General features: G+C 39.7%; 1 protein-coding gene across 33 annotated transcripts in view; it reads right to left on the bottom strand.

Moving 5' to 3' along the window:
* The window catches only part of LOC121482302 (ABI family member 3 binding protein), a 241,038-nt gene that overhangs the window by 37,305 nt on the left and 191,686 nt on the right, over nucleotides 1-12,047 (bottom strand). For all 33 annotated transcript variants that reach the window (XM_041740203.1, XM_041740557.1, XM_041740276.1 and 30 more), the window contains 4 exons: nucleotides 6,316-6,393; nucleotides 4,525-4,629; nucleotides 3,068-3,196; nucleotides 2,344-2,412 (listed from right to left, as the gene is read on the bottom strand). In XM_041740203.1, the coding sequence (XP_041596137.1) occupies nucleotides 2,344-2,412; nucleotides 3,068-3,196; nucleotides 4,525-4,629; nucleotides 6,316-6,393 (381 nt within the window). The remainder of the gene's footprint in view (nucleotides 1-2,343; nucleotides 2,413-3,067; nucleotides 3,197-4,524; nucleotides 4,630-6,315; nucleotides 6,394-12,047) is intronic.

Genomic DNA, 12,047 nt, shown 5'->3' with positions numbered 1-12,047 from the left:
ATTCTAATAAAAATATAACCAGGCTATTTTTTAGATAGGGATAAGCTGATGTAGATACAGAGAACCCAGAATCATCAATACAATACCAATACCATAGTAACACAAACATGGTGGTATTCATGTAAAGGCAGATAAACAGATCACAGACTAGAGAGCTAAAACAGTTCCATATACATATGGACAATTCATTGTTGACAAAGGTACAAATGAAATTCAATGGAAAGAATAGTTTTTCAACAAATGATGCTGGGATAATTTTATATCCATTTGCATGGAAACTGATTTGTTTCATATATGAGTTTTCATAGATGTTTCATATATGAAACAAATCAGTATTGTATTATATACAAAATTTGACACAATATGAATCATAGACCTAAATGTAAAAGTAGAAAATTTCTAGAAAGAAACAGCAGAGAAACTCCTAGAAGGAAACAGAGGAAGTCTCAATGACCTCTGATTGGTCAACGATTTCTTAAATACAACACCAAAAATACAGTATATAAAAAACCAAATTAATAAACAGATTTATTAAAATTTAAAAAAGCCATACACTAGGAGAAAATATTTGTGAACGTGTATCTGAAAAAGAGGTCTTCTACCAAAAAAATACAAAAAATCTCAGGTAGCCTGAGTGGCTCATCAGTTAAGTGTCCAACTGTTGATTTATACTCAGGTCATGATCTCAGGGTCCTGGGATCAAGCCCTGCTTGCGGCTCTGCACTCAGTGGGCAGCCTGCTTGAGGATTCTTTCCTTCTCCCTCTGCCCTTCCCCCTGCTCATGCTCTCTTTCTCTTTAAAATAAAAAAAAAATAAACTTTTAATGACTCAAACTCAACAGTAATAAGCAATACCATAAAAAATGGACAAAAAATTTGGACACACCAGAACAGGTGGCAAATAAGGACATGAAAAGATGCTCAGCATCCTTAATCATTAGAGATACGCAAAGTAAGATAACAATCAGACACTATACACACCTATTAAAATGACTGAAATTGAAAATACTAACCATACTAAGTGTTGTCAACAATGTGGAGGAATTAGGACTCTGATATACTGCTGGCAGAAAGGTTAATAGTACAACTACTGTGGAAAAAGTTTGTGGTTTCTTAAAATGTTAAATATACACTTATATGATCTAGCCACTGCTTTTGTAGGCAGTTGTCGAAAAGGAATGAAGGCATATGTCTATACAAACACTTGTACATGAATGGTTGTAGCAGCTTTATAGGTAATGTAAAAAAAATAATTACAAAAAACCCAAATGTCATAAACAGGTTTAATAATTATATATCTACATAATAGAATACCAGTCAGCAATACAAGAAATTAACTATTGCTACATGTTGCAACATGGATGAATCTTAAAATAATTGTGCTGAATGAAGGAAACCAGACCAGGGACACATGGGTGGCTCAGAGGTTGAGCATCTGCCTTCGGCTCAGGGCATGATCCTGGGATCGAGTCCCACTTCGGGCTCCCTGCCTGCTTCTCCCTCTGCCTGTGTCTCTGCCTCTCCCTCTCTCTCTCTCTGTGTCTCTCCTGAATAAAAAAATAAAATCTTTAAAAAAAATAAAAAAAGAAACCAGACCATAAAAATCCACAAAATGCATACATATTTATAGTAAAGCAGATCTGTGACTATCTAGGAATTAGAGATTTGGTGGGAGGAATGAGATGGAGGGATTATAAAAGTACATGATGAAACTTTTGGAGGTGGTGCATGTATTTAATTATATTGACAGTGATGATGGTTTCATGGGTATATACATATGTTAAGATTTATCATATTCTTCAGAAAAAAATATTACAAAAGGAAATACTGGGCTTGATATCAAAGCTCTCTTACTATGGTAGATTTTGATACTGTTCAAAAATATTCTCTATATCCATGGAAGGAATATGCTTCTCCAATCTTTGATTTAAGGTTGGCTATGTGACTTTCTTTGGCCAATAGATCCTGGCAGGTATAAAACAAGGAGGAACTTGAAATACTGTTGTGTTTTTGATCTTCCCACTCTTGACTTTGTATTGTCATTAAAATGGCTTCTCCTGAGTCACTGTTGGTTCCTCATCCTGAGCACTGGAATGAAAAAATATGGAGCAGAGCTGAGCTCAAGCCTTAGGAGGCCCAGCTGTACCAGCTGCTGGAAGCAGAATCACTCAGTGAAGCACAGCGTAGATCAGCTGACCCTCAGGTGACGTGGAGACATATGAGAAATAAGTCTACTCATCTATAGTTTACTAAGACTTTGCAGTTATTACACAGCAAAAGCGAACTGATAGTTCCACCAAACACAGCATTGTCGAAATTGAGGTTTGGAGCCAGTCATACATACCTTTGAATCTGGGCTTCCCAAGAGGATCAGTCTCTCTTGTTGGACTTGAGCTAAAGTCAGTTATATTGCCTGAGAATAGAAGATAATAAATGATTTTAGCAAAATATAAAAGAACTCCTCAATAAAATAAAAAGTATCAAAAACTATAAATATTTAATATGCCTTTTGGTCAATTGCTTGCAATCTTGATTTCCCTTATTATCATTATACATGCTAGTCACAATAAGAGGCCTTTAATTGTGTCCTGCTGCAGGTGTTCTGAGTATACTAAACAATGATTTAAGATTAAAGTTGGTAATACTCACTAATAGACTAATATATATAGGATTTATTTTTTAATTAGTTTCCACACCCAACGTGGGACTTGAACTTATGACCCTGAGATAAGAGTAGCATGCTCTACTGACTGAGCCCAGCAAGCACCTCAAGGTATGTATGATTAATAATAACCTCTGATTTAATAAAAAGCAATGGGTAATCTAGATCTTTTCAGAAAGACTACTCTAAAAAAACCTGGTACTTTCTCCTATGTCTAGGAAGGGAAGGACCATGTTCTATCTCAAAGCATTAAACCCAAGTATAATTTCAAAATTTAAAAAGACTCATAGTAATCACAAAGTTGAATAAAATAGATAATCCAGAACTGAGACCCTTTCCCTCTAATCTGAAATTTTTTTACTACTTCATAGTTAAGCATCCAGTGTGAAGGGGCTGACATACTAACCAAGATCTTCTCCTGAGGCAGGAGCTGTTGGTTGCTTTTCAAATGTCTCTGTTCTCTCTGAAGGAGCTTCGGTAGGCCTGAGTGTGGCCCTCGGTGGTGGAGAAGTTACTTGGCCTGATGAAATGACTCCTGTGATGTAGAGCCAAAGTAGTCAGGCTTTATAGGAACACTGCCAAGTTCCCCATTTATCTATTCCATAAATATTTATTCAGCACTTACACTATATGCCAGGTTTGGAGAGAAAACAAAACCTGTGTCTTTGATCGAAATAGATGTGTGAGCCAAATATATTGAAGCATTATAGATACTGTGGAAGAACTGGATAAGGCCACAGAGAAAGTAAGCAGAGAGAGCAGTAATGTCTATGGGAAAAGGTAAGAGGTGGGTGAGGGGAGGGTAGGAATGTCTTCACAGAAGTTGTGCCAATAAAGATGTGAAGTACTTAGCAGGTAGGTATGAGAGCTATATTCTAGGCAGAGGTTGTAGGAAGAACCAAGTCAGGGAAGCATGAAACTACTTGGAGTGTTTAATCTAAAGGGGTGAGAGCCAAGAGTACTTTGGCACGCAGCGAGAGCTAACTGTGCAAGGACAGGGAAGGCCAGATCATGAAGGTCTTCCATAGCATAGGATTTGGATATTGTTTTTAGGTGACAAGGACCCACTGAAAGATTTTCACTATGAAAATAAATCAATGAGATGGGAAGGGAATGAACTGATCATTCAGGCTTCAAGTCCAGTGGCCAAGAGGCAAGTCAAGAGACTAAAGCAGTTGTAGTAGGCAAAGGCACAGCAGGTGAACTACCTATGGAGCGGTGAGATGGGATGGGAGGGGTTTCACGTGAAAGACAGGAAGGAGATGCAAAGTCTCCACCTAGAGAGTAACTGGCAGCCATGGATCATGGTTGGAGAAGCAGGAAAAAGATGCTCAACAGAGCATCTGTTATGTCCACTTCTACGATATATTCCTGTCCTGTTGCGCAGGCTAGAGCTGCCAGTGTTTTAGGCCTCAGTCTCCCCCTAGTACCATAATACCGGGGCCAACACGACTGCTGGTGAGCAGGGGAGCTTTCCATGAGGTGTATGGGATTTCATTTCAAGAGATGATGATAGAGAGAGGACAGGACATCACATTTTCCATTACCCCAGTGGGTTGGCAACGTATAGTACCTCATCCAAAATAATCCACTTGTTGAAAGGCCTGAATGAGCTTCTGTCTCACAACATTTAAAAAGCAAACTGGCCTAGATGCCTAGGGATGGTTTCTGGGACCTCCCCCATGCAGAATCAGGATAGAAGCCCAAGGTCCAGGGAAGTTACAGCGTCCAGATTTGGAGGCCAACGTAGGCACATGTCACACACACCGAGGACTTGTCTGTTGCCGGGCTAGCACCATGAAGGACTTGTGATTGTCCAGTAAAACTAACATCACGGAGGGAGAAGGTATATGACTGACATACCTGCACTTCCTGGCTTCCCAGTGACATTATTTGGTGGTAAAGGTTTTCTTCGTGGGGGCACAGGTCTAGGTGGCAAGTGTGGGCGGCGCGTGCCTGGGATTGCAGCTAAGAGATTATAGTACAAATAAAGCCCTTGTAAGGATTCACTCCACAAACATGTCAGGCTTTAAAAAATATAACATCTGATAAGCAGCAATTGGACGACAGAGATTACACAGAAAAGTGTCCATGGGTAACATTCCGATATTCCTTTAAATTAATGTTGGTAATATACCCAGGAGTAATGAAGCCCATTAACATATGGAAAAAAATATCCTCCAATTATAGATATATTTGCCTTTTGGCATTGTACAGATAAAGACAATTCAACATCTTAAGTTTCTCACACAGGCTCAACAGTATTTCTGAGTTTCATTGTCCCTCATCGCCTTTGATTTTCAGACAATTTCTTATGTCCTTTTAGTTTTACAGTGTTAAGGATATAATTTTGCCTTCAGTGGATGCTTTCTCCCCACCACACCCAAATCTATTGTAGAATTATAGTTGAATAAACACTTGTAGAACTTCTCAAGAGATTACAACAGAGCAGCCTTGATGGCAGAAGCAGTCAGCCTGTGGCCGTGGACAGCAGGGGCCCTACAAACAGTTGTGCATTGCACAAGGGCACCCAGCTAGGGATGTGTGAGTGGGAGGTGAAGTTTAACACACACCCTGCTCATTTGTCGATGAGCCCTGGTGCAAGCTTGCCAGCCCAGAGGAAGGGCATATTCTACTGGACCATCTGCCTACAGGGCAGGGGGAAGAGAGATCTCTTTGTGATATGTACAAATTACTTTTTTATACTTTGCACCTTAACCCAAATTTTCAGTCTTGTATTATAGCTTAAAAGTGCACCTCTTTCTTTATATAATGCATGTTGGTTAAAAAAAAAATCAAGTAAAACTGACAATCTAGGAAAATGCCCTGTGACATTAAGTACTCCTTGGGAGACCAGCAAGTGTGCACTTGTGTGCATACAGAGAGTTTGGTAACAGAGTGTAGATTTGTAGCCCGGGCATTAGTACACCAGAGGAGGTTTCAAAACAACCTTTTAAATGGCATAGAATTCTCACTCAGTGAAAACCTTTCCAAATTACCAGCTTCAGAATTTTGGCCCATTATGTAGAGCACAGTCTTAAATTAGGAATATAAATCCTATCAGGCAAAAGGATATCACAGTAAATTACACAAGAACAAAACTTGAACATGATGAACACTAGAATCCACAGAGACACTTCAGCATTTATCCATCGTGACCCCTCAGATCATTATACAAAGTGATTCTTAAATTAGTATCCTGTTAGAGGTATTTATTAATATTTGATGTGTGCATAGAGCACTATTCATTACCCCAAAGATAATATTTTTTTTAATTTTTAATTTTTGGGGGACGGCAGGAAGGAGAGAGAAGGGGAGAGAGAGAGAGAGCACAAGAAAGAGCGCAAGCACGTGCAGGGCTGGGGAGGGGCAGAGGGAGAGAGAATCTTAAGCAGACTCCACACCTGACAGCTGGCGCAAGGCTTGATCTCACGACTGAGATCATGACCTGAGCCGAAATCAAGAGTTGGATGCTTAACTGACTGAGCCACCCAGATGCCCCTAAGATAACAGTTTAGAATGTTCCTCTAGCTGCACCCATGTACTGTTGGCATGGGCTGTGAGGATGCTGTTTTTGCTACAACATTTGACATGTGATTACTGCCCAAGTAGCAGAGTAGAGCAAAGTAAGGGAGTCAGTATCTTGCTTCTTACCTGGTTTTTTTGTGGAGTGGGGAGAGTCCAGTGATACATTTTTACCAGCACCTGATGGTTTTGGTGCTTGCTTGATCCCTATAAGTAGAGATAAGGAAAGGGAGTAAGTAGATAGCAAAAATGTGTTAAATGTTTTTTTCATACAAACTTGGTAATGAGTGATAATATGCATTCAATACGGAGCAGTGGCATTGGTGTCTTTATGCCCAGACATTTTAATTGGCTTCTCCTGTCTGCATATAGAAAATATTCAAAGTCCTATATTCATGAACTGTAATGGTTTTTCTGAAGAGTTAAGTGTTTGATTGAGGATCATGGTTTTGTCTTAATTTTCCATGATGTCCACTCTGCACCACCTTCCTGGGTGGTATGGTCTCACCAAACAGACTTCATCTTCAGTGATTGGGCATTTTTTGCCAATATTCATGAGTACATCCTGTGGTTTCAAAAAAGTTTTCCTTCAACCCCTCCAATGCTCGCCCCCAAAACCTCTTAAAATTCCAACGTGTTTGGATTTATACTTGGTAAATTGACTTTAAAAATATTCCGGGAGAAGCCTTGGCTGTTACGCTGCGTAGGCCACAAACTGGATCTGTTCCTTTGGGATTTGTGAATAGTCCTGGGCAGGGCCAGAGCTCCAAGTTGTGATTTGGAAGAAATTGATCTGAAAATTGTTTTGTGTGATATTTTATCTTCTAAGTCTCTCAAACGCAATCTGGTGGTTATTACTTAGTCATTCACATAAATACCCATGCTTGGAGTTTGGATATCTATCCTAAGGAGAGGGGGAGCTGATTTAAGTTTTGTCTTTTTTTTTTTTTTTGACATATTATGTTTTTATATCATAAAATAATCCTTTTCAATGTGGCTGACAGTCATCCTTATGAGAGGACAGAAACAGACATTATCCATACAGTCAAGAATCCATTCTCTGAGGGCCTGACTATAAACATATTTAAAAAATTAGAATATTTAATATACTAGTCTGTACATTAACAAGGACAACCAAAACCACAACCTTGTTTTGAGTATTCATGTTCTAGGGACTATGTAGTGACATTACACATTTGATCTCATTTAATGTGCAGGCAGATGAATTAAAATAATATTGATTAAAATACAGGAGAAGGTTTGCTTGCCAAAAATCAAATATTAGCACATTGATAAATTATTATAAATCAATATTTTATTAACATAGTAATAACATAATTATTAACATAATCATTATTATTATAATTATAATTAACATGAATCTACAAATCCTAGTATTGCAATCCCATACTCTCTGCTCCTTGAATAAGGGATGATATATAAAATCATGGAGAATGTATGGAGTCATGAGTTAAGTGTTGCTTATTTGTAGTAGGAAGAATATGTTTTGGGGGTCAATGACTATTTTGTGGCTAATACCACAGGCATGGCAAAAACAAATGGCTCATTAGTTTTTTTTTCCTGTGCCCACTCTCAGTGTAATGTGGTCAGAGAAAGGACTTGGTTGAGTGGTTTGGTTGGAAAAGAACTCATTTGTTCTTGGCATAGAGGAAGGGAAAATATTTCCCTTTATGTCCCTGGGATAACCTGGCTTGGTGAGACGGATTTACCACTACTTTTTCAGAGTAAAAAATGTACTGCGTATTCTAGAAGGCTAGTAGATTATGCATGCCTTTACTGATTCTTCTTCACAGCATTTTCCCTAATCTTTCTAATTGAAAAATTGAAGAACACGAAGTTATTTTGGCTCAAAGCACCTTCCATATTCACTATCTTATTTAATCCTTACAACGTGGGAGATACTGCTCAGGTCCCAGAGGTGAAGAGACCCAAGGTAAGGGAAGATTCAGCAGCTCACGGCTAGGAAGATGGGACTCAGACCCAGCCTTGCTGTTAACCACTAAGTGGCATAGCACAGCGTCCTGTTTCTTGTCAGGTTCTTGCTTCTATCAGTCCTCAAAGAGATGCTAAGAAACTTTAGCTTTAAAGTCCTATCCTCTGTCTTTTGGGTGGTTTCAGGCATCATGAGGCATCAACATTGTGGTCAGATGTCTCTGGCTGGCAAGCATGTGTCATCCAACCACGCCACTAGTGTGTGGGACTCGGAGGACAGCAGATCTCGGCAGCGGACAAGTCCTCTAAACCACAGGGACTAGTGAATTGGAGATACAGGAGAGAATCCAAAATTCTACAAGATTATGAGTAAGACCAAAGATACAATTTCCCTGGCTTTTTTTCTAATGAGAAAAATCAGCAGAAACCAGCTATTGTGTCACTTTCTGTACAGGTAGAGACAGAAGCATCTTACTGTTAGGATCCTTAAACATAAGTACCCAATTCAATCAGTGGCTAACTTGGACCTTCTTCAGCCTTCAGAAACATAAATATTGGCAGGGTCTATAAATGTTGGTAAGAGCCCTGCCAAAGGCAACCATGGGGCTCAGGGAAAGGGTATCAACCTGGGACAGGAGGATGAACTCCAGCTCTAGCCATGCCTACACCTTGCTGTGGTCTGCATGTCAGCCAGGCAGCAATGTGAGCACCAGAGCCCAGACATCAGTGAACTTCTTTTGCTCTGAATCAGAGAGCAAGTGAAGGCCAGAGGTAGCAGAGAGGCAACGGGAAGGCAAAGGAGAAAGCCAGGAAGAGAGATAATATGGAGAAAGAATTCTCAGGAATTGGCACTTAATCAGCTAGTCTGGCCCAGGCTGTGACCTGAATTCTTTTTCCCTCAGGCAGGATTAATCAACATATTTTCTAAAGGGCAGAGTTGGCTCTGGAAGCACCAAGTGGAGCATTAGCAAGCCCCCCAATTGCCGTATGGGAGTTCTCCAAAAATCTCTGGATTTACATAGTTTACCCTTTAGCAATTTATTGTCAAAAATGAAGTAATGATTTGGGTATTTTTAACCATGGTAACAAAAAATGTTGCAAACAAACACAGTAAACCGAAAATCCATTTCCAAATGCATTAGACACTATTCCCTGTGACCAAAAAGGGGTGGCATTTATGCATGATTGGTCTCTGTGCCTTTGTCTCCAAATCTTAGCACCTTGCTAAAAAGCCAGGAGTGATGAGCCAGCAGACTGGAAGGGTTAGCCACAGCCCAGAAAAACACATTCCTCATCTCAGAGGAGTCTGGTTTTTGGTTGTCAAGCACGCTCTGTGGGGGCAATCAAGTGTGGATTCCTCATTAGGAGGCAGAGAGAGAAGTCTCAGGTTCAAGTATTTAACATATCTGCTAAACCACATGTGTCAAGTTGGTTTCCAGACTACACGGTGCCTGAAACATAATGGGCCTTCAATAAATAGTGGTTGGATGAAAGAGTACCTGGTACAGCTCAGGAACTTCCTTCTACAGGGAGAAAGTTGGAGATTAACCCTTGATAAGAGAAGCTAGCCTACTCTGTGCTGGGCAGACAGTAAACATTTTCAGCTTTGTGAACCATACTGTCTCGTCACAATTGTTCCTACCATTCAATTATGAAAACAGGCTATGCTTCAACAAAACTTTATTTATGAAAACAGGCCAGCTTAACCTGTGGGGCTACAGTCTTTGTTATCTCCTGGTCTAGCGCATGCTTGTTGCATCTCCACGGTGTAGATCTGAGATGGGCTGTCATTTTTAGAACACATCAGTGGAGCTAAAACACATCTCTGGAAAAACTATAGAAGCAGAGTGCTGGAAAAATAACTACCTATAACCTCAGTGTTTGTAGGCTACTTGCAGACTTTGAAGTGGAGGCATATTTACAAATATAGCTAAGAAATGTGTATAACCCTGGGCAAATATCTGTAATGATGTTATGAAATAAGAAACTTGGCTCAAGATGGTTTAAAGATTCCTGGGGTTTATGGAACCACTGCAAGATTTTTGTAGAGGCCTGAATAATGAAAAGTCCATAGTTTTGAGGCCTCAATCTCTTTTTTAGTCTTCCACAAGCATGATTTTAAGTGGCGTAAGACCATGAAGAATATGTCTTATAAATAATCCTAAACACTTCCTTTATCAACTGTTTTTTTTTTTAAGATTTTATTTATTTATTAATGAGAGACACGAGAGACAGAGGGAGGCAGAGACACAGGCAGAAAGAAAAGCAGGCTCCAGGCAGGGAGCCCGATGGGGACTCGATCCCGGGTCTCCAGGATCAGGCCCTGGGCTGAAGGTGGCACTAAACCACTGAGCCATCCGGGCCGCCCTGATTTTTCTTTTTAATGTAAAATATCCAGGCTGAAAATTTCAGCATGAAAAACTACAGGAAAATGTAGGAGAGATGGATGAATAATAAAGATAAGTAATCTGGGCAAGATGTCAAAGTTGATTAGGAATCAGATGATGCAGAAATTAAGTCTCATTAAGACTCAATAGAAGCATAGTGGGACTGGGTCAGAGAAGAAAATTAACAATGTAAATAACTACATTTCTGGTAAACAGCAGGAACCAAATTATGCAGAATCAAATTAATGTGGACACATGTAAATCAATATTCTAGAGAGAAGAGATTTTATTTTATTTTTTAAAAAATTTTTATTTATTCATTTGAAAGAGTGAGAGAGAGAGAGAGAGAGAGAGAGCAAAAGGCAGGGGAGGAGCAGAGAGAGAAGCAGACTCCCCACCGAGCAGGGAGCCTGATGCAGGGGGCTCCATCCCAGGACCCTGAGATCATGAGCTGAGCTGAAGGCAGATGCTTAACCAACCAAGCCCCCCAGCCACCCATTGAGAGAAGAGATTTTAAAACACTCTTTTTCTCACAAATTTTTAAAAACCTTATTCTTGAAGCAAATAGAGAGATATTAAATTTTCTTTCATAATATCCTACATGTCATCTGTAATTTTCAATGTTTATACCATTTATGTCTTTTTTTGCCTTATCGCATTGGCTGAATATTTCACTACTATTTTCAGCATAAGTGGTAAAAGTAGGAAACCTTGTGATCTTGATGTTAGGAGAAAAATATTCACTATTAAGTATGATGTTAGGTGCAGGTTTTTCAGGTGTCCTTTATCAGAGTGAGGAAAATTCCTTCTATTCCTAGTTTTCTGAGAATTTCATCACTAATGGATTTTGAATTTTTTAAAAGATTTTTATTTATCCATTCACGAGAGATGGAGAGACAGAGACATAGGCAGAGGGAGAAGCAGGCTCTCTGTGGGGAGCCTGATGTTGGACTTGACTGGGGGACTTTGGGATCACAGCCTAAGTCAAAGGCAGATGCTCAACCACTGAGTGACCCAGGCATCCCTGGATTTTGAATTTCATCTAATGGTTGTTTTTTGTATTTATTGAGGTGACCGTATGACTATTCTCCCTTTCTCTGGTAATGAGAATTATATGAATTTGTTTGAATGCTGAGCCAACCTTGCATTCCTGAGGCAAATATCATTTGGTTGTTATGTGATATTGTAGTAGACACGGAGATACATAACCCAGAAACCCAGACCTCCAATCAAAGCACTCTCAGCTGAGGCTGATCCTGAAGGAGGTGAAAGAGAATGCCATCTGCTGACTTCATTCCCCACAGATGGGCAGCATTTCATGAAGGGGAATCCCAACAGACAATAGAACATAGAACATGTGCAAAGCATTTTGGTTGGGAAGGGAGGTAGAGCAAAGGAAGCAGACAGTGAGCTCAGCTTTCTCTACCTGTGCTCACCAGCCCATTTCTATTAGCAACCAACTAATTAAAATGAAGAAGCTCTGCAAAGAGGTCATCCTTCCACAGTTTAATCAGATGAGTT

The sequence above is a fragment of the Vulpes lagopus genome, chromosome 1 (genome assembly GCF_018345385.1).
Source record: "Vulpes lagopus strain Blue_001 chromosome 1, ASM1834538v1, whole genome shotgun sequence".
Lineage (NCBI taxonomy): Eukaryota > Metazoa > Chordata > Mammalia > Carnivora > Canidae > Vulpes > Vulpes lagopus.
The sequence above is the reverse complement of the archived record's forward strand: the minus strand, read 5'-3'. Positions and strand labels throughout refer to the sequence as shown.